The following is a 21,277-nucleotide window of genomic DNA, read 5'->3' as shown; positions in this document are numbered from 1 at the left end:
TGTCTAATACATGTCGTCTAAACTTATCAGCATTTAGACTGTATTGTCGGGTGGTCGTTTGGGGTGTCATGAAATCGACTTATGTTCAACATAGCGGCAACTTCTATTTATAAAAACGAAGATTCATGAACATGTTCAGTACAGTTGGAGTACATTTTTCTTTCAAACCGCGGTCGGGTAGCCTAGTGGTTAAAGCGTTTGCTCGTCACGCCGAAGACCCGGGTTCGATTCCCGACATGGGTACAATGTGTGAAACCCATTTCTGGTGTTCCCCGCCGTGATATTGCTGGAGTATTGCTAAAAGCGGCGTAAAACCATACTCACTCACTCACTCCTCAATGTAGTATTTCTTCATGTGGCATCAAAAAAGTGCAATCCTGTCCTATTTTGATAACACAACAGAAATGAACAACATCACAATAACATGGTCACTAGAAAGGACGAAGGCTAAATGATACCATTTTGTTGCCTCTCTTTTAGGAATCACTGGGAATGCATTAAGGACGAACATGGTTATACTCTGTTATGTGCCACATGTCAAACACCATATCCCATGGAGAACACAATTCTCATAAGTTTGCAGTTCAATATGTGAACAAAACAATAACAATGTATGAAAATTACTGAAACAACAAAATTTGACAAAAGACATTAAATTGTACCACAATATTTACAAGAGCATTTGCACAGAAAGAAGGCTCAACATAAAGTTATATTATGTAATTTAAATTGAAAATACTTGATGAAAATACAACTTCACATTTACTAGAATGTAAACATTAGTGATTGAAAAATGATCACATTATCATTACTTCAGAAAAAAATACAAATACAACATTTTGGGAAATAAAATTGCAAAAGAAATATATTGACAATGGCATAGAAATACAAATGCATGAAAACATACAATTTTGGTAGACCCATATTCTTTTCTAACTTTTACTTCTTTCTTTTCTTATTTCTGACCACATGGGTCCTCATTCTCTCCTTGCATAAACTAAAAAAGCATGGCATGAAACCTTCCTTGGCTAAACTCCTGAAGCATACATAAAATAATAATCTTTTTACTGTTAAATTTGGAATGAATATTAAAGAAATGTTACTTAAATAGTTTGGAAAAATAAATAGAAATTATGAGATGCCATTTTTGACCGTAACACTCTGTGTCATTAAAAACAACTGCCACGGTCCTTCTATATTGTTGTTGAAGCGAATAGTTTCAATATTGCTGATTACCATATTAAGTATAAACTCTCAATACCTGCTCACTAACATGTAAAGTTGAAGAATTGTCAGTGAGTGTATACATGTATATATTCTGGGTGTGTATGAAATGGATATATATATGGACGAAGCAATTGTATTATGATCTGAGTATCTTCATATCCCATCAGCTTTCCGTGAAGATCCGGGGTAGAATAGGTCTTCAGCAACCCATGCCTTCCATAAAAAGCGACTATGCTTGTCGCAAAAGGCGACTAACGGAATCGGGTGGTCAGACTCGCTGACTTGGTTGGTGCATGTCATCGTATCCCAATTGGGTAGATCGATGCTCATGATGTCAATCACTTGATTGTCTGGTCCAGACTCGATCATTAACAGACCGCCGTCATATAGTTGGAATATTGCACTATGAAGTTTGATTTCAATATTTAGATTTTCAGAAAAGATACAGCTGTTTTTCTTTTCTTTAACTTGAACATTTGTGCGACCTGCAACTAAAAAAAACTGCATGGATTCTTTTCAAGCTCAACGAACAGTTTCCATATTTAAGGAAGTGCAGTGCAAAGTTTCATTGGGATATGTGAATATTTTCTAAGGAAATATGAATTTTTACATGTTTTTAACTTAGAGTGTTACTTCAACACTTATGCGACCTATAACTTGAGAACAACTTCATGGATTATTTTCACATTTAAGTAACACTTTCCATACCAATAGGAGAGGTTCAGTGCCAAGCTTGATTTTGATTTCTGTATTTACTGAAATGGTACAATTTTGTTTTCATGTTTTGAATTTTCATAACTTCAAAACTTATGCGTGTGATACAGTTCCAATTGTGGGATACAGTTTCTATACCGATAGGAGACGTGCAGTACAAAGTGTCATTTCGATTTGTGGATTCCTTGAGAAAATATCGCTTTTTTCATGTTTTGAACCTAGAAATATGTTGAAGTCGAAGTCGTGGGTATAAGTGAGCCTTGCTCTCTTTTTCTTTATCATAATTGGTAATATCGCGTACCATTGGCGGAAGTATTAATTCAGGAAGACGTGGGAAGACTCGGTGTCTATTTCCTTGACCTAGCATGGTCTGCACTGATCACAGCTGGTGACTATGTTGAGAGAATGCTGTGATTAGGCTTGTCGGCAATCTAGCAGTTATGAATGTAAGATGAAGCTGAGCAAAAGCCTATCTGTTTTCATTTAATTCCTTGTAGATACTTCCCTGAATACTTCTAATGAATACAACGTTACGTAAGATTATACTTTCATCCTATGTCTCAGACATGTCTGATGACGAAAAGACAACTATCTATGAAAATTATCGGACATATTGAGTGATCGTAGATCCTGAAAGAAAATTTATACTGAGATATGAATATATATGTATATCGATTCAAATATAACAGCCACTTACATACACTGTCAACAATTCACATTAGCGCCTGTCTATTTTCTTATCAGTATCATATGCATTGTATTTAACAGTTATTGACTATATAGGCTTTTCGTTTCTTAGTAGGCTTTATTTCCCGTGTTGGTCGCACATACCATAAGAATGAGTCAAGTGTGGTAGTCAAAGCTATCAGACATACGTTATTGATTCTTTTTAAATACTCATGAACGTACAATGACGTCATACTATTTTCATATACATATTTCTTACGGGAAAGTTTGGGGCGTTCAAGTTTGAAATTATTTTTTTCATGACAGAGAAAATGTGTTTTTATCGTGAAAAACATACGCATATGCACAGAAAAATGGTGACACGCCATTGCAGTTAACCTGGATAAGTAGTCAACAGCTTAAAACTAAGACAGTTAACAAAACTGAGATGTACTGCCACATGGCATCATATTGTCTTCCGATGATAACTTTGTATGTGATATTGAAGCAAAACATGTTCAAGTCAAACTGTATCTGATATATTGCCTACGTCACGCCAGGTTGAAAAAAGAAACACAATATGGTGCATTAAACATATCGGTTATGACTCCTTAATTTTAACGATAGAAGTTCAAGAAAACTACAGTTGGCCTTGGATAATCCATGAACATATCTATGCAATGATAGTGGCAACACACAACACGATTAAAAATAAACTAAAAACAGCACCATCATGCACCTGTTTTTATTCATGGAACTATTTTAACATAATGTTTCCAATATCAGGTTTTTTTGCAAGATCTTCGGTGTTTATTCCCTTAATGCAACATTTACTCCACACTTCATATAGATGGTTCTCTCCTTGATTTCATCAAGTGCCAAAGGGTTGCTCAAGGAGAAAATATGTTCTTCATCGGGAGATGACGCTACCTCGCTAATATCCTCCAGGTCGAGATCTGATGACGTTGGAACAACAAAAACGATTGCCTCTGTAAGGAGACGACCTATGTTCCTTGATATGGTCGACTTTTTGCTACTTTTCCCATCCGTAAACAAGATAACAATGTTATCTGCGTCTGGACGGTCGCCATTTTCCTCTACAAACACATCAGATACAGCCATGTTGATAGCATCACCGAGGAAGGTGGAACCACCTTTTTGTTTTTGAGCGTTTACAGCATTAATAGCGGCTCTTTTGTTGTTCGGGTGTGAATTCAGCAAAAAGTTCACTTGAGCCTTTCCTGAATACACCAAGAAAGCCACGTTGATTAAAGTTTTTTTTATGCGGGCATAAGAGAGCAGTTCCATTTCAAAATCCTTTATCTGCCTGTATGCGTCTGGGGAGATAGAAGAAGATATGTCCTCGATAAGAAGAATATCCAGTTTCTTCTGTAGACATTCTGAAAACATACAGATTTAGAACAGTTAACACTGAGCATTTTCTCTGGTACAAATATTCATGGTGTTATATTCGAGAGTGAATACCACACTGTAGGTAATGTGAACATGATTCATTTTCATTGGCGAATACATTAATATATTGTATTATGATCATTGCCAACTGATAAGGAAAATGTCTTCCCTTTAGGTACGTGGTGAAAAGGAAAGAAAAATCTTACTTTTTCCACAATTAGCTCCTTCATATCCCAGCAAGCATGTACAAGTGTGTCCATTCGGGTTATTTTTACAGATGCCTCCATTCTTACAAGGTGTATTAAAGCACTTGTCAGCGGCTGAAACATAACCTCTTATTGCAAATGATCTGGTAAAGCTAAATGTGAATACTACCTGTTTAATTTATACAATAATGAACCCAACCCCTCAAAATGTGTTCTATAAAGCTCAACTCAAATCATGTATTCTCATCATGTTTTTACTCTCTTCATCATACCCGATTATCATGTTGATTAAATTTCCAATCAGTTGCCGTCGATTACACCCATAAAGATCCGAATAAGAATTTATCTTCAGTAATCGCTGCTTGCCGTAAGAGACAATTAACGGAATCGGGTTGTCAGGCTCGCTGACTTGGTGGATGCATGTCATTGTATCACAATTACCTAAATCGATGCCCATGATGTCAATAATTGGATTGTCTGGTCCTGACTGGATTATTTACAGACTGTCGTCACATATCTGGACTATTTCCTAAAGTGGCGTTATACAACAAACAAACAAACCATTTGATTAAATATAACGACTGCTAGATCTGATTCGAATGTGTATGCATTCTTTGCTGAAGATGCGTGCAGAAGAGTCATTTTGATTACATGTTAATTTCAATTGCTTCAGCAAAGAAATGTAGGTAAGGTCACTTCCTAAAGGAAACTATTGTGTCGAATGGGTCTATGGGGTATGTATTATCACAGATATTCGCTCCATGGGATTCTGGTTTTGAATAATAGGTCTTCGAATAAGAAGAATTCTAAGTTCTTAAATATTCAATACTCTTGGTTTAGACTTATTTATATCGTCGAGTAGTTCTGTAGATGTGTCACTGGTATGGTCTGCCGTATATGAAACTCTCTGTTCACCGCGACAATATGGTTACTTCCCTTTAACCGACTTTGATGTTTGAGGAAGGAAAATAACACTCAATTCGGTTTATTTCGGTTAAGTGTAGTCGATCGGCCCATGGTTACATTTGTATTACAACGGACGTGGTGTACACAGATCCTATTGTTCTGACAATAATGTACTTCAAAGTGATCGCTTCATCGCTTGATTGATATAGATAGCTAGGCGTTTAATTACTTTACAATCAGTTGTAGTGAGTGAGTGAGTGATTTGGGTTTAACGCCGCTTTTAACATTATTCCAGTTATATCACGGCGTGTCAGCTTAATGTGGGAGGGAAGCCCGAAGTGATGCAGGTCTCAGACGATTACCACTTCGGTGGAACCCACGAGCACGGGTATGGTGCGGACAAACCTAGAAACATAATCGGGGCGAACCGAGATTCGAACCCACAATCATAGGTTTCTGGCGTGCCCAAGGGACGCAACTCTGCACAGCGAATTGCGGCACCCGTGTCCCCTACAATCAGTTGTAAACATAATGATATTACATGTTTGCTTGGTCGGATATTCACACTATTTCCCTGGTAAATGATCCCCTCGTAACTTATTATAACCTGGGCAAACTAACAAAGAATGATACTCGTCCCCGTTGCACTCTCAAGTTATTAACGGTCACAAAGCTAAGATACAGCTCTGTACCAAACGATACCTTGAATAGAGAATGAGAGAAAGATGTACTTCCGTTTTCCAGAAGACTATGCCATTACATGACATAAGTACATTTTAGACGCGACATAAATTCTCACAAAAACGAATGACGATGACTTATACACTGTTTTTTCCCAAACATAGCCCAAGCCCAAGCTGAACAATAAAGATTTACTTTTTGAGACCCAATTAATTTTACAATAACTTTCTGCCAGAAGCACCATATAATGAAATTTCGTTGGATAGCGACAATCGGACATAATCAATAACTTTATCCAATAGCCCAACAGTCTTGTGTATGCATAAAGATATAACGGAAAACGTTCAGATTCAGCTCGAACCATGTTGTTGGCCGTTGACGATTTTACACATAGAAAGCGCTTGCATGCCAATGCATGTATGGTTTATCTTTCATCACTTTGGTGTAGACCCCAGACTTAGAGCAAAATGGGGACTATTCATTCATCATTCATTTTTCATCAAATATTTAAAAATATAAATTATGTCGAAGAGGATGTCATTTTGTCAAAGACTTTAGAATTCCAAACACTGCCCTGTTTCCCCTGTAAACCAGCATTAAAGAAATTACTTAACCAGGACAGGCTTCTGGTAAACGTAACGCCAAAATACTTATCAGAAGATCCATACTCAATCTTTAGACCTTTGTAGAACCAAATCTCATTTTTTTCTCAATCCACCTTTCTTAAAAACGATCACCTTAGTTTTATTCAAAATGACGTCTAAATGTTAATCCTTACAATACTTTTCAATACACCAATAACCTTCTGAAGTCCTCCTTTGGCATCTGAGATGAAAATAATATCGTCTGCAAACAATAACAGGAATATCTCTGTAATATTAGGATAAAATTTTGTATTCCTGGTCCAGAATTCTGTTCAACTTCAGCAGGTAGTTCGTTACTGAACATCGAGAATAAAAGGGGGCTTAACACACAACCCTGACGTACTCCTCTTGGACACTAAAACATTTCAGAAAATGAATGTTTAAACTTAACGCTATCCTTAACAGCTGTATGAATAGACTGTTTAGCTTTAATCATTTTGCAAGAAATACATCTATTGACTAGTACTGACCATAATTTTTTCCGTTTTACACTCTCACATGCTTTTGCAAAAAAACTATGACCCTATAGTTGGACGGGAAATGGATGTGTCCTCCTTATGTATCAGAAGAAAGACTCCCAAAGATCAAGATTCATTAAGATGGGCATTATCAAACAACATATTTAAGAGCACTGTAAGATACAGGACAAAAATATCATTAGCATATTAAATGATTGTAAAATGAGGTGGTCATTTCCTGCGGATTTATTAAATTTTAAAGAGTTAATAGCACGTAGCACCTCCTCTTGTGAAATGGGAGAGTCCAGAATATAGCAAGGAATATCGTCATGAATATCATTAATAGTCGTATCGATGATAACCATATCCTCATCTGTTGGATTGTCAAACACATCCTAGAAATGATCGACCCATTGTCCTAGTGGTATCAGGTACACGAGTTGCCACATTCTGAGATAATCCTCCTGTTGTAGACCAAAAAGATTTTACTATTCAGAAGACTAGATAAACCTCATTACACATTATATTCATCATAACTTTTCTTTTTATCACGTAATAAACTTTTATGTTTTTATTTCGTGATTTCAAATAACTAAATAAGGTGCTTCCATTCTTAAAATGTCTATATTTTTCTGAGACACCGCTCTCGCTCCCATCCGTAGTACCGGCACTCAGTGTCAAACCAGGGATGTGAGCGAATGTCGCGAGACTTACAAGTCCTTTTCATGCATTGATCTGAGCAGCTGTACAAATGGTACTGTGAATAATTTAATAGCATCATCTATATCATCTGGTAGTAACAGGGTACACTGTTCAAAACAATCAACCAAATGTGGCAATACCAGATTATCTAAACAGTTGTAGTTTCGCAATGTCCAACATATAGTGGTAGTTTTCACGAGGCGCACGTAGGAACCCTGCTCATTCAACAGGAGTCTCCCGATCACGTGCTTGATATGACCAAGATAATGGAAGGTGTGAGGATTCTTCCCTCGACACAATATCATTTCTTTTACATCAGAAGAATAGACTGCTTGATATAATAATGTAGTACACTGGAGCCTGATTAACCGATGTAAGTATAATCACCTATACCTAAATCCGTAACACAGCGACCATTTAGAATAGACATATCGAGAGCGGCACACACATTGACAAGATATTTTCCGACATAATTTACAGTGTTATCACATGACACGCTGTCTATGTTGATACTATCGGACAGAATTGAGATATTCTCGTCACACGTAAATACACGATTTAGTTGCAAATGCATATATATATATATATATATATATATATATATATATATATATATATATATATATATATTCGTGTGACACGCAATCAGCAAAGTCACCTTACTGGACGAGTTGCCTCCTACAGCAAGCATAAGTTACTTTGGAGGAATGCTAAACTGGAATACCCGCGGGAGTTGGAACGGGGCATTAATATCTATCCATATTGAACGGTACTTGCCTCCTTTACAATGACCACCTGAGAATCCTGGAGCACATTTGCATATGAAAGAGAACGGTGTTTTGTCAGTACAAGTTCCTCCATTAGCACACGGGTTCGATGAGCATGGAGCATAGTGTGCTTGTGCTTGTGCTGAAAGATAATGAAGATATAGGTCAAATAAATATAGCCACAAAACCGTTTCGATATCCAATTGAAATCGGTGCATGAAGTAGAGTCGATTGTACGATTCTGACTATATCATAAGCATATGTTTATGAATCGCTATCAAATAGTAATGATACTAGGTGTTCGCGAAAAGGTGAGCGTATCCTGCACCACCGGTGGCACCCGTCACAAACAAAGGCATGTCACCTGAAAAAAATAGAGAATTACATGGGACATACTTTTTGTCACTTATGCGTCGAATTTGGAACTGTCTTCCACATGTCTGCCATAACACTTCTAGAAAGCTTTTCTGAGGCCTTGAATGTTGGAACCTTGATCAAACAGCTTGTGAGCAAGTCTTTGAAATCTTGGTAGAAAGTGCATGCTAGATTGTATCTCAAAAGTTGTGAAATGAAAACACCAAAGGCTGGAGCTGCTGGAATAGTGCTTGACATGAAGGGGAGGTTGACATTGGAAAGTTGAAGTCATCCCTCTTGTCATACAGTCTTGTGGAGAGTGTTTTGTCACTCTGAATCTTTATGCGTAGATCTTAATATGAAACAGATGAGGCGGGCTCACTGGTATTCAGATTATCGATATAACTGAAGCTGAAGTTAAACTACTTGGCCATATTACCTTGTTTTGACTTTGCCAATCCGAACAGAAATTCCAATTGATACGCATAAAGAAACAGATCATCAAGAAGGGGAGATAACTGGTGCCCGTTGGGATGCCTACTTCTTGCCTGTCTTACCCTCAAATGTTACGTTGATGTTATCAATGAGGAAGTCCAGCATTTCACGTATTGTTTTCTTTGTAAACTTCAGATGGCATTTGCTTTCATTTTTCACATATTGTCCTGAACCTCTAAATATAGATATGTAACTTTATCTGTGTTCACCACGTTTTGTAACAAAAGCTCCATAGATCAATGAATGAAGTTTTTCCGTAAGTTTGTCATGGGATAGTGGTGTACAAAGTTGAAAAATCAAATGTTTTGACAGAATGGAACTTGCTTCTTCTCTGAGACTACAAAAAGTCAAGCAAATCCTTTGAGTTTTTGCGAATCCACATGGTATTAATTCCACTTGTCTTTCTGTGAATAGAAAGAAAGTCCCTCCTTGATTGTATTAAGGATTATGGTTATTCTTTGAGACAGGGATTTGGTGGCATATTTGCTGGACCCAGCAGTATCTCTCTCTTTGAACGGGGTTTTTCTGAGCCTTTTTTTATACAGCGATGTCTGCATGCAGCGCCATCCAAGATTACAAAATATTCGTAATGTCAAACCCAGTTAAAATCTCTTTGCAGTGGTCACTTGCGTTAACGTCATGGGTAAATGTGAAACATGGTTTTAATGAAAGGTTTAATGCTTTGCAAACATGATGTCAGCAACCCTCAATATTTTACTTTAAGAATGTCTCAAACCAATGGTAATTTTATAACATAGTTGTTAGTTCACTGAACAAAAGTAGGATAACAGTGCCACGCTTTGAATATCTGACCGGGAGTCGACAATTCGCACCGCTGGTATATATCCCCGATGAAGCTATAAATAAACAATACCATTTAGAACGTGGACAAATCCGTCCGGGATTCGGACCCACACTTGCCAGAGTGAGGCATCTCATCGCCAGCATTATGTATTCATAGCTTTCGGCCATGGGAACCGTATCAATTTACACTTGTCAGAGGGGTACTCAAAGTACGTGACCTAGACTACCAGTCTAGAAGTCTCTGTGGCTGAGTGGGTTCGATCACTGACTTTGTGTGCTGGTGATTAGGTGCCTCACTCTGGCATGTGTGGGTTCGAACCCCGGACGGGACTTTACCCCCAAACCTACGAGAATCTGCACTTTACTAAGAAAGTGTCATCCAAATATAACATTTCTTACGCCATTTTCATGAATTAATCGGTAAAACGCGTTTTCTTTTAACTCACTGATTGATACTAATTTGATTAAATGTATTTCCAAATTACAATTCGGAGGAGTTTGTTTGAAAGATTCTGTACAACGATATTTATCGTCCACTCTTTCCAGTCAAACATGGCAGAAGGGAAATATTTGTTTCATAATTCAGTGAGGAACAGAGGATTCTGGATCGGAGTATGTGGGATACTCTAGTATCGAATGTGAAGCATAATCTTTATATTGGTTTGATAATACCTTCTTTATGTTGGTTTGATAATACATTCACTAGTCTGAATTTTTTTTATCATAATAATTCCACTGAACTACAATTTTTAAAGTCTTAAACATTCTGGATTATGGCCATAAATTACGTTTATCATCCGACATTTTCAGATTAGATAGTTATAACTCACCTGATATGCTTCTGATAGTACAATAACATTTGAATACGTCTAAGCAATCAGGAGCATATGTTCACGTTGTACAGAGCTCAGACGCTCTTGACTGTCGCCTCTCTGACTCATGGGACCATCATTTACTGGAATTATCAAAGTAGGTTTTAAAATGAAGATGTACAATAACATCAATAATATTTCTAATTTGTCTGGCTTGGACCCCACTTGTCAATATTAGACTGCCAGCCCTTGACGAGGTTTGTTATTCAGGATTCTGTTGTGTTGAAACCCTAGTTTGCCATCGTTAACTTGCCTGTTAGACGACCTCTATAATCCTTTACGAGGATCCTATAATCCTTGAATTGTTTTACCAAATAACACGCTTCATTGGTTTGCCTACCTTAAACAATAGAAGCAGACATTTCGGGAAGTCCCCATTATAGAATTAAATTTTTTCTCGAGGATATGAGACAACATGGCAATATCTTATTACTCAAACGCTTTGGTTTATCAGTTTACATTGTTGCTGACATATATTCCCCGGATAGAGCAGTTATTACCGAAGTTGGTTTCATCGTTCGCCTGTGAAATGATATATTGCACATATTTCAGTCCAAACCCGTACGCAAAAAACCTACCTTAAACCGATACTTTTGCTGTATACACATCCGGTCAGACAAGTTCAGTAATCGATTTATGAAATTATTTATTGTCGGCGTCAAACGGATTGATGCGTATATGTACCAACAATTTACGTATTTGGTTTAGAACACTGAAATGTTCATAACACTGACAACGAGGGGATAGTTAGAAGGGGACACTGCTTTTGACTGAAATCAAATCGGGGTATCATGTTATAGTGCCGAAGACGCTCAAATAGCAGATCAAGGATAATTTTTACGTACTCATCAAGAAATATACGTCAAATTTACTTGAATTCTAAATAGAATATTTTTATAACCAGTCTGATAAATCTATGTAAATATATGCATGCATATCCGTGAGCAAATCCCAGAGCCTTTCTCTAATGGTGGCACGGTCGGCCCAGTTGTCTAAGGCGCAGGGTTGCGTCCTTTGGGCACGCCAGGAACCTATGATTGTGGGTTCGAATCCCGGTCAGCCCCGATTATGTTTCTAGGGTTGTCAGCACCATACTCGTGCTCGTGGGTTTCACCGAAGGGGTAAACGTCTGAGACCTGCATTACTTCGGGCTCTCCTCCCACATTAAGCTGACACGCCGCGATAAAACTGGAATACTGTTAAAACCGCCGTAAAAACTCACTTACTCACCCTTTCTCTTATACACGAAACCAGATCTTCCTTAAGTTTATTTCACAAGCTTCGTTAACTGAGTATGATTCATAAACACATGCTAGACGGAAGTGCAAATTGACTTTTACAAGAGGTATCTTATAATTATGGAAATGGTTTTGTTGATTACATTTGCATCTCAAAAGCGTTTTTTCGACAATGTTAATAATCGGTTACACATCAACCAGTCACGTGGTAATATAAATACTTTACGACGTAACTTTGATGAAGGACTTCGTTTGTCAAAGGAGGATTTTAATAAGAAAACGACTTCTTCAGACTACTAGTATTTCACGATAAATTCAGAATGACACTTATCACGAAACATTATGTGATACTGGACATGCATTAAATATTAGTTGGTTGGTTGGTTGGTTTGTTGCTTAACGCCGCACTCAGCATTATTACAGCTATATGACGGCGGTCTGTATAAATAATCGAGTCTCGACCAGACAATCCAGTGATTAATATCATGAGCATCGATCCACGCAATTGGGGTCGATGACATGCATCAACCAAGTCAGCGATCCTGACCACCCGATCCCGTTAGTCGCCTTTTACGACAAGCATAGTCGCCTTTTACGGCAAGCATGGGTTGCTGAAGACCTATTATACCCCGGAATCTTCACGGGTCACTAAACATTTGTAGGTTGTGAGCTTTCCTGAAAGTCATATTGGCCTACACAAGATTATGTGTTATTCTGTTCTATCTTAGTTGTAGCCGTGAAAATTCGCCTCAACTAATGTGTGTACGAGCATCTCTGAATGGGGTTATGACCTAAAAATCAGCTTACATTTGCAGTCTAAATACAATTTAGATATCTATATTTGTAAAATGAACAGAAGATCGATACAACGACCTTAAATAATGCAGACTAGCGTGCAATGGAAAATATAACTCAAGAAACCTAAATCAGTCAACAGAAAATAATAATACAGTAGGTTGTACCGCAAATGTAGCGCAACTGTCAAAAGATAGAGTGACTATTGTGAAAGTGGCGCGAAAATGGCGCGAAAGTGCTGCGATCTTGTAAAATGTTATTGAGCAAATGGCGTGAAAGTGTCTCGAAAGTGGCGGAATAGTTTTGCGATAATGCCTCAAAAGTGGCACGATAATTCCGCAATAGTGGCGGGACAGTTTCGCGAAGATAAGGGAAGTTACTAAAAAAATGTAGATGTATGACATGTATGTAGTTAGTGGCGGGTCTAAACATGTGTTCTGTTTTTGTAATATTATAAATTGGTCACTGATATTCTCTTTGCACAGTTCGATTGAAAGATATTACTCTTATGGCCGCGAATGGAAGTCACGTGAGTTTATGTCGTGGCGCATTTGCATCGTCTGTCCCTCTGTAACATTTTCGATATTTATTTATTTATTTATTTATTTATTTAAACAACAAGGCCGAAGAAACTGACATTTGTATTAATGATGCATCTAAAAACTGCCAGCTTATTCAGGTCTGACTTTAAACAGTGCGAACATACTTAATATGTCATGGTTGCCTTTCTGCATTTCTGTGTAATTATAAAATGTTATACGCAGTAAGTATGTTTATGCGGAATAATAAGAAACCGGGTTTGGGCATATTAATATTTGGGCAATCTAAGACCTTAGACCTTCACGTACATATCTAGTGTCACTGAATGCCAGACATTACTGAAACGTCAAGGCCGATGGAGCTGAGATTTTGTATGAATGGTTCTTGCTAATGTGTCTCTACAAAGGCATGATCGCCACGATTCTTCATAAAATGCTTTAACTAAATTTAATCTAACTTGCATCAAATTTTACCTGCATTACACTGAATTACATAATGATCATGCTCCTGGCAAATGCTATATCGTCTCTTGTTGGTTACCTGGCCACATCAAAATCATTGGTAACACAATGGCTGATGGTAGAATAGGTCTTCAGCAACCCATGCTTCCCGTAAAAGGCGACTCACGGGATCCGGTGGTCAGGCTCGCTGACTTGGTTGATGCATGTCATCGATACCAATTGCATGGATCGATGCTCATGATGTCCATCGCTGGATTGTTTGGTCCAGACTCGATTATTTACAGACCGCCGTCAAATAGCTGGAATATTGCTGACTGCGGCGTTAAAGAACAAACCAACCAACAATCACTAATGATGCGACGTGGTGTTATATCCAAGATCACACGCAGGACTGGTCTGTTTCGAAGGATGAGGATGCTCCAATGTGTCCCTTGTTATGAAAATAGTTGGCCTGATTTTGGTTGGTGACGATGTAAAGCATAGTTTTACATTGTGTTATTGGGCAATAGTTGCCTCTTCAAATGTTCCCTAACTAGTTATAGAAAATACAAATGTAATATATTGCTGGTTATTTATCGTTTCTCCCCAGACAGATTGTAATATGCTATGATTGTTAAACATGCTTAATTCTCAATATAGCTGAGATATTGCCGATGTGTCACACTCACACTAAGATGATATAAAGCGCCTAGTGCATCTTCTGTGACCTTTGCTCTTGACCATTCCCCGAATACATTGCCTCACATGGGATACATAATCTCATCAGAAACAAGTGGACCATAGAAGCTGAAACTTCACATGACTGTTACTACCAATAATCTGTATTCGTTAAAGAGGTTCGAATCCGATTTCCAAAGTGGATACCAGGGCCTAGAGCTATTTATGGCCACTGCAATGCACTGATATGAATTCACCGAGGAAGCTTAACCGTGACTTGTAGGTTTCTCCCAAAAATAGTAATTAATGAGTTTCGTGTGTGAAGCAACTGGTTAAAATAAACGATGGAAAAAATGTTCGTTAGAAGGTATATGAGGTGCCGTTTTGAAACTTTGTGTAACTGTTATGTAATACTGTTCAACAAACGCACATTCTTTCGTGCACAGTCACACATATTTGTGACTGTCTTCGTTGACTTCATGTATAGGAAGGTTACAGTCGACCCATCAAGCCGTTTCTTTCGACCAGCAAAGGCTGTCGGAACCCCTAAATAAGTGCTGCTGGTTGTTGTGAAAATGTGTTCAAAACAACCAAAACAATTTTACATATACATCTAGGACATTTTGAATTTGTTTCAACGTTTGGTGCGTGTCCTGCCGCCTTTATCGGCATATGCTGCAAAACTCAATTTGGAGGAGGTATCTCTGAATAATGTTACCCTGCAAAATAGACTTGAGTGAGTGAATATGGTTTCACGCCGCTTTTAGAAATATTCAACCAAATCTCAGGGTGGGGACACCAGAAATGGGCTTCACACATTGTACCCATGTCGGGAATCGAACCCGGGTCTTCGGCGTGACGAGCGAACGCTTTAACCACTAGGCTACCCAACCGCCCCTCAAAATAGACTTGATAAGACAAACAAGGGTTCGGCATTATGAACAATATCCACTCCGTCCCACAGATTTATTAAAGCACGTCTTGTTACAAGCAAAGGTTGCTGTGGACCTATGGTGACACTGAATCCCGAAGCAGACACGTATGCTTACGTAGATATTTATGTCAGTCATAGCAGATTGATCCTTTTGTGCGTCCTGGCGTTGCAAAACCAGACAACAGGTTAGACGGAACGACATTGCACCTCTAAAGGTAAGTAATGTATACTACAAATCCCTGGCAACAGTTTTATTAATGTGTGACACACATTCTTGAAGTTTGCAACAAAGAAGCTGGAATATTACCACAAAATAACGCCTCGGCTCACCTGGTTAGGTAGGTAACAGGTAAGGATGACATCACACCACCGACTCTTGACATATACATTAATATTTTCAACATATTTTACTGATAATTAAAAACTAAGACGAAAGTGTGAATGCCTTGCATTTAAAATATGATGTCTTCACAAGAAACATACGTGGTAAATAAAGCTAGCTTCCTGAGTCTTTCAAATATATAACGTCAAAGCCATAGAATAATCAGTACTTACCTATTTCATTTGGCGTAAAAGGCAAACTTAGCATTGGAAATTATGTGAGAGAAGGCTTCCAATAATCAATAGCGATAGCTGAAATGTCATCAATATTATGACGAAGGCTTCGTGTAGAAGACAATTTGTTTTTGGTCATTACGAATGCATGCAATATTGTCCTTTTTGACAAGCGCTCATAGCACCATGCTTTGGTTTGATTGATTGAGTGGTATCGTACCCCTGCAGTGTACAAGTTTCTCAGTATTGTTAACACTTGGAGAGACTGTTTCACATATAATAATACTATCTTGAAAGATCCATATAACCAGACGACATTAGCTGGTGAAGGCACTAAAATATCGGAAGTCCTCTGGTCCTAATGGAGTAACTAATGCACATATAAGGCATGCTGGAGATAGACATCTACAGCATCTTGGGATTCTCTTTACCCATATAATAAAACACAAGTATTCTCTGTTACCTTTCAGAACAGGTTTCAATATTGCGCTTTATAAACAAAATGGAAAAGACAAATGTGACCCCAAAACCAACGCGCTATCACAATTACATCAGCTATCGGAAAACTGCAAGAGAAAGTAATTATTGAGAGAATACAGAGATGCATCAACCGTACATATTCCTCCATGACTTACAGCTTGACTTTCGGAAGAGTAGTGGGGCTTAGTTTGCAGAACAAACTCTGCAAGAATTTACTGCTTATTTCAAACAATGCAAATCAGTACCTTACTGCACTTTTGCACGAAAATGCGTTTGATAAGATTTGGCATAATAGACTGCTTAAAAAAATATTCACATTGGAATAAATGGAAAGTGTTGGCGATAAATCAAACATTCTTATACCCCATTTAGATCTTATATTTCGTTTTAAGGTCAACAATCAGATTATTTTGCTATACATAGAGGTGTTGAACAAGGAAGAGTTCTATCAGGATGGCTTTTTCTGATCTACATTGATGAGCTTATAAAAGAACTGAAACTTACAGGCTGTGGCAAACATGACCATTTCTACCGTGCTACTGGCATGTGATACTACTCTACTTAGTACTACTCTTAAAGGAACCCCATAGACAAGGTAGACGTGTACACTCTGAAATTGGGGCCTACAAACAACCCGTCCACAAGCTGTGTTATTGTTTTCAACACAAACGGTAAAACGACTTTGTCATATAACCTCATCATAGATTGAGAAACAAAGTGGAGCAGACGAGATATGCAGGAATTATCTGCTCCCATAACACTGTGTCCAAGCGACGGATTGAATCTGCATGTCATTAAGCCTTGGAAACACTAAACTCTCTATTTACATCCGGTTAAAATGTCCATCGGGTTAATCGTATCATAAGTGCAAAGATTTGTCGAACTGTTATCTTACCAAATGCTCCCTACTCATGTGAGTTGTTCACCAGCATATCTGATGCTTCATACAAAAAACTTGAAAACATCCAGAGAAAGTTTTCCCGACGTGCACAAGGCTTCCTCCCCTCTCGCCCAGATCAGCACGCGAGCACACAATAACAGCAGCTGAACTGTGGTCAATGCACACATATATATGAAATTCACACCTAAGCCTTCCGTTAGCCTACCAGTTCCAGCTTCAAGAACAGACAATACCTACAGCGACACAGCATTACAGATTGACAGACATGTTCGATGGAACTCACTTTCATATGAGATCAGGAACAGGGAAAAGCTGACACTACAAGTCATCTGTTTCTGATGAGACTCGAAATGTCGCCCACACCCAGACTTTCCCAGATCCAACAGACAAAGGTTACCACCAAAGCCCAGGACCACTACATCTGAGTTTGTCTCTTACAAAATCCCACATAACAGTTTGCGTAGGACCTTGCGTCACTCGATGAGAGACCGTCCACGTGAAGCATGTCGACGAACCAAACATTCGGGGTATCATTCGGATGTACCAACATCGTCAACTTCGACTACGTTCTGCAATAGAGAACTGTGTGTTGGTTCAGGAACCGTTCATGTTTTCTGTTTCATAGTACATATGAAGATGTCGGGTGTACTGACGATGTTGTGACGATTTCCGCCGAACTGCATACAGAAAGTTGCCAAATTCGGCGGATATGGTGTATGACGCCATATCGCACAATGGTACGACCACATTTTTTTCTGTACAACTGTACCGAGATTAAATTCTGAACGTAAACGCATGAAACCCAACGGCATTCTTAACATTTAGCACCTGGCCCTCCAGATTTGAAAGCAATCGAAAATTTCTGGGATCAGTTAGATAGTCTGAGATGACACTAAAATCTATCGAACAAAATATGCCGTCATCATAAGAAGAAACACAACTCAATCAGTCCAGCAATTTCCGAAACACAAACGAGATATTGTATGGTCTAAACAAGGTCAAACAGTTTAAAATTGCAAGAAACATAATTAATGTTCCTTAACAAACCACAAATCTCATTTCAATTTGATCATAAATGACTGAAAATGGCCAAATTAAAATTAGTTTTGGAAATGACTGCCACAGCGGCCATTATTGAAAATCTAAAACAAATATGGCTATCAACATTGGTGGGAACAAGTATCTGGAAGTTTAGGTTCATTGGGCCAGTGGTTTCTGAGAAGATGATGTCTACAGTGTGGCAAATTTGTGAGAATTTAGTAGTGAGGTTGAAAATGAAAAGGTCAAGTCAAAGTCAATATTTTCAATATAGTAAACTAAAAACCTGGAACATAGTAACTAAGAGTCCGACAATTAACTACACATATGACTTTCATGTCGACAAATTGGATTCGATCCTCTTGATTTCCTTAAGTGTCATCATCATTTATTGGAACAACTACAAATATGAACATATTCAGTGTTATTATTACAGTAGGTTCTGACAAGATGCTCACCATGGACACCGGAGAGTCCGACAATTAACTACACATATGACTTTCATGTCGACAAATTGGATTCGATCCTCTTGATTTCTTTAAGTGTCATCATTTATTGGAACAACTACAAATATGAATATATTCAGTTTCATTAGTACAATAGTTTCTGACAAGATGCTTACCCTGGACACCGGGCAAACAGGCAACAACATAAGCTCAGCCAGGACAGCCTAATTTGCATTTGCGTTTCGTTTCGTTGAGTAGTCTTTAAGTGCGTGTGTGTTCTGGTTGCACATATATGATGGCTTCCTGCAAATAATCCGGCCTTTCTCAGACAACCCACTGACGATATGAACAACGATCCACGCCAGGTATGTCTCCACAAGTCACTCCATTAAGTAACCTCCCACAAACCTTGGTTGCTGGTGACCAATTCTATCCCAGTATCCAAAACGGGCACATGTGTTCACATGTGTTAAGGTTCTGGTATAAAATTCTTCCCCAGCAACATATAGGGCAAGGCAGTTTTTTTTGGTATTATCATGAAAATTCAAGATACTTAGTTGAAAATAATATGTATGTTTAGCTAAAAAGTTAAGATAATAACTTAAAAATTCAAGAACATAAAGCAAATATCCAAGTTGCTATCTTGACAATTCAAGTTGTTATTCTTTCTTGACAAAATAAGTTATTAAGTTGAAAATCAAGCAACTATCTTGGAAAATCAAGCTACTCTGTTGAAAATTCAAGATACTATGTTGAAAATTACAGATGAATTGAAGTCAGCAAATGGACTTCCCAAGGCTTCACTTTCTGCTTTGAGTTTACACGGTTGCCAGATAGGGCCTTGGATTTTCAAGACAACATCTTGAGTTATAAAGATGATCACATGAATCTTCCAGAGCATATATTGAATTTTCAAGATACACCGATACTTTTGGTGATGCTAATTGGCTTTCGAAGGCTCGGGGAGTCAGTCATCGAATATAATAAAGTTAGAAATTTGTTAGGGACCGCGTTAAACATGTCTTTGTTGCCTGATCCAAGGAGGATTATTTGAACTCACTAACACACGCAAACACACAAACACACACACAAACATATATATATATATATATATATATATATATATATATATATATATATACCGTTGTTTTAAACAAATAACAAACAACATTATGCTTGTCGTCGTGATGCAGCTTAACTATTGCAGCCTGTGGTATTATACAGCAAATTTTTTAAATATAATGCTATGTGTACGGAAACTAATAACTCACCAGCGCTGTACACGGACAGTACCACGAGGAGCGGAAGAAACCTGGCAGTCATTTCCTGGAGCACATTTTATGTCATGTAGTCACAATAAAAATGAAACAGTACGCTTTGTCTTTACTTAAATATTAAAAATAATATTTGTTTCCATGAAATGTCAGAATTCTGTAATGTATGGTCCCCAGTCCTATCAAATTTATATTTGACCATAAATTAGCTAATGACAAAGGAAAATATAAATAATTTTACTTTCTAAAACCTGACCGCTATGAAAGTTCAAAGTAATGGTTAGCTGTTGCAATCCAGTTCAGGCAGCAAAGCCTCCTATATCACAAGGGATCCTTATTAAGAATATTGTTCAACGTTGGAAACGTTTGTTGCGTCTTACCTTTTCTCTTCTGGAAGTCGCCTCACGTGTTAAGGTGATAACTGATGACAGGGTTCTGTTTGGTCTTATATGTATTCTTAACGCAACATGTGCACGTTATTGAATTGTGTGAGTGTAAGAGAAGCACCAATAAAGTGTTATGTTCTGAAAGGTATGGTTATGAATATGTGTTATCGTTCATTCACTGGCGGCATTGTGAGCTTGTAAGGATCAATTTGTTAAGCATCTGTTTGACAACTAATGCTTTTTCAAGGGATTAAGTACCACCACCAACGTCACAAAGCTGTGTTCGTTGTCGAAAAAGTTTCAATTGTCGTATGAATATGAAAAGAAATGTATAAAAAGGAAATCCGCTAATCTAAAATTATTTCAAAATCTATCCCGATGCACATTGCATAGTTGCGTTCATATTCACATTTAATACGTCTAAAGGGATTCTGGAATACATACACAAACGCGAAATGGTAAAAGCCAGTGATATGCTGCTACATCATTGTTGTAAGTCAATGCCATTAAATTATTTTCTATACTATAGCGCTAGCACAAGGTAGTTGTTTTAAAGGAATAGCATAAATGAAACAGGTCCAATCTGGGCCATGTTCTCTGAACAGTTGTATGCAAAAATCATTAAATATGAGTTGGAATAGGTCCCCAGCAATCTCTGCTGGT

At 37.9% G+C, this 21,277-nt stretch overlaps 1 protein-coding gene across 1 annotated transcript; it reads right to left on the bottom strand.

Annotated features, from left to right (window-relative positions):
• Positions 1–3,336: 3,336 nt before the first annotated feature.
• LOC124111331 (matrilin-2-like) lies at positions 3,337–20,662 on the bottom strand. Its single transcript, XM_046470982.2, has 5 exons — positions 20,609–20,662; positions 20,226–20,280; positions 8,395–8,526; positions 4,227–4,340; positions 3,337–4,007 (listed from the first exon to the last, which is right to left on the bottom strand). The coding sequence occupies exons 2-5, from the start codon at positions 20,275–20,277 to the stop codon at positions 3,418–3,420; spliced, it is 888 nt and encodes a 295-aa protein (XP_046326938.2). The 5' UTR covers positions 20,278–20,280; positions 20,609–20,662; the 3' UTR covers positions 3,337–3,417.
• Between the last annotated feature and the right edge of the window lie 615 nt (positions 20,663–21,277).

The sequence above is a fragment of the Haliotis rufescens genome, unplaced genomic scaffold, assembly GCF_023055435.1.
Source record: "Haliotis rufescens isolate VD_foot unplaced genomic scaffold, xgHalRufe1.0.p SCAF_15, whole genome shotgun sequence".
Taxonomy (NCBI): domain Eukaryota; kingdom Metazoa; phylum Mollusca; class Gastropoda; order Lepetellida; family Haliotidae; genus Haliotis; species Haliotis rufescens.
Note: the sequence above shows the minus strand (reverse complement) of the source record. Positions and strands in the feature narration are given on the sequence as shown.

Excerpts from the sequence above, each read along its gene's own strand:
- LOC124111331 (XM_046470982.2), bottom strand. The coding sequence starts at position 20,277 with ATGACTGCCAGGTTTCTTCCGCTCCTCGTGGTACTGTCCGTGTACAGC. Across the intron at positions 8,527-20,225 it reads ACTGTCCGTGTACAGCGCTG|CACAAGCACAAGCACACTAT; the intron begins GTGAGTTATTAG and ends ATTATCTTTCAG. Across the intron at positions 4,008-4,226 it reads AGGAGCTAATTGTGGAAAAA|AATGTCTACAGAAGAAACTG; the intron begins GTAAGATTTTTC and ends GTATGTTTTCAG.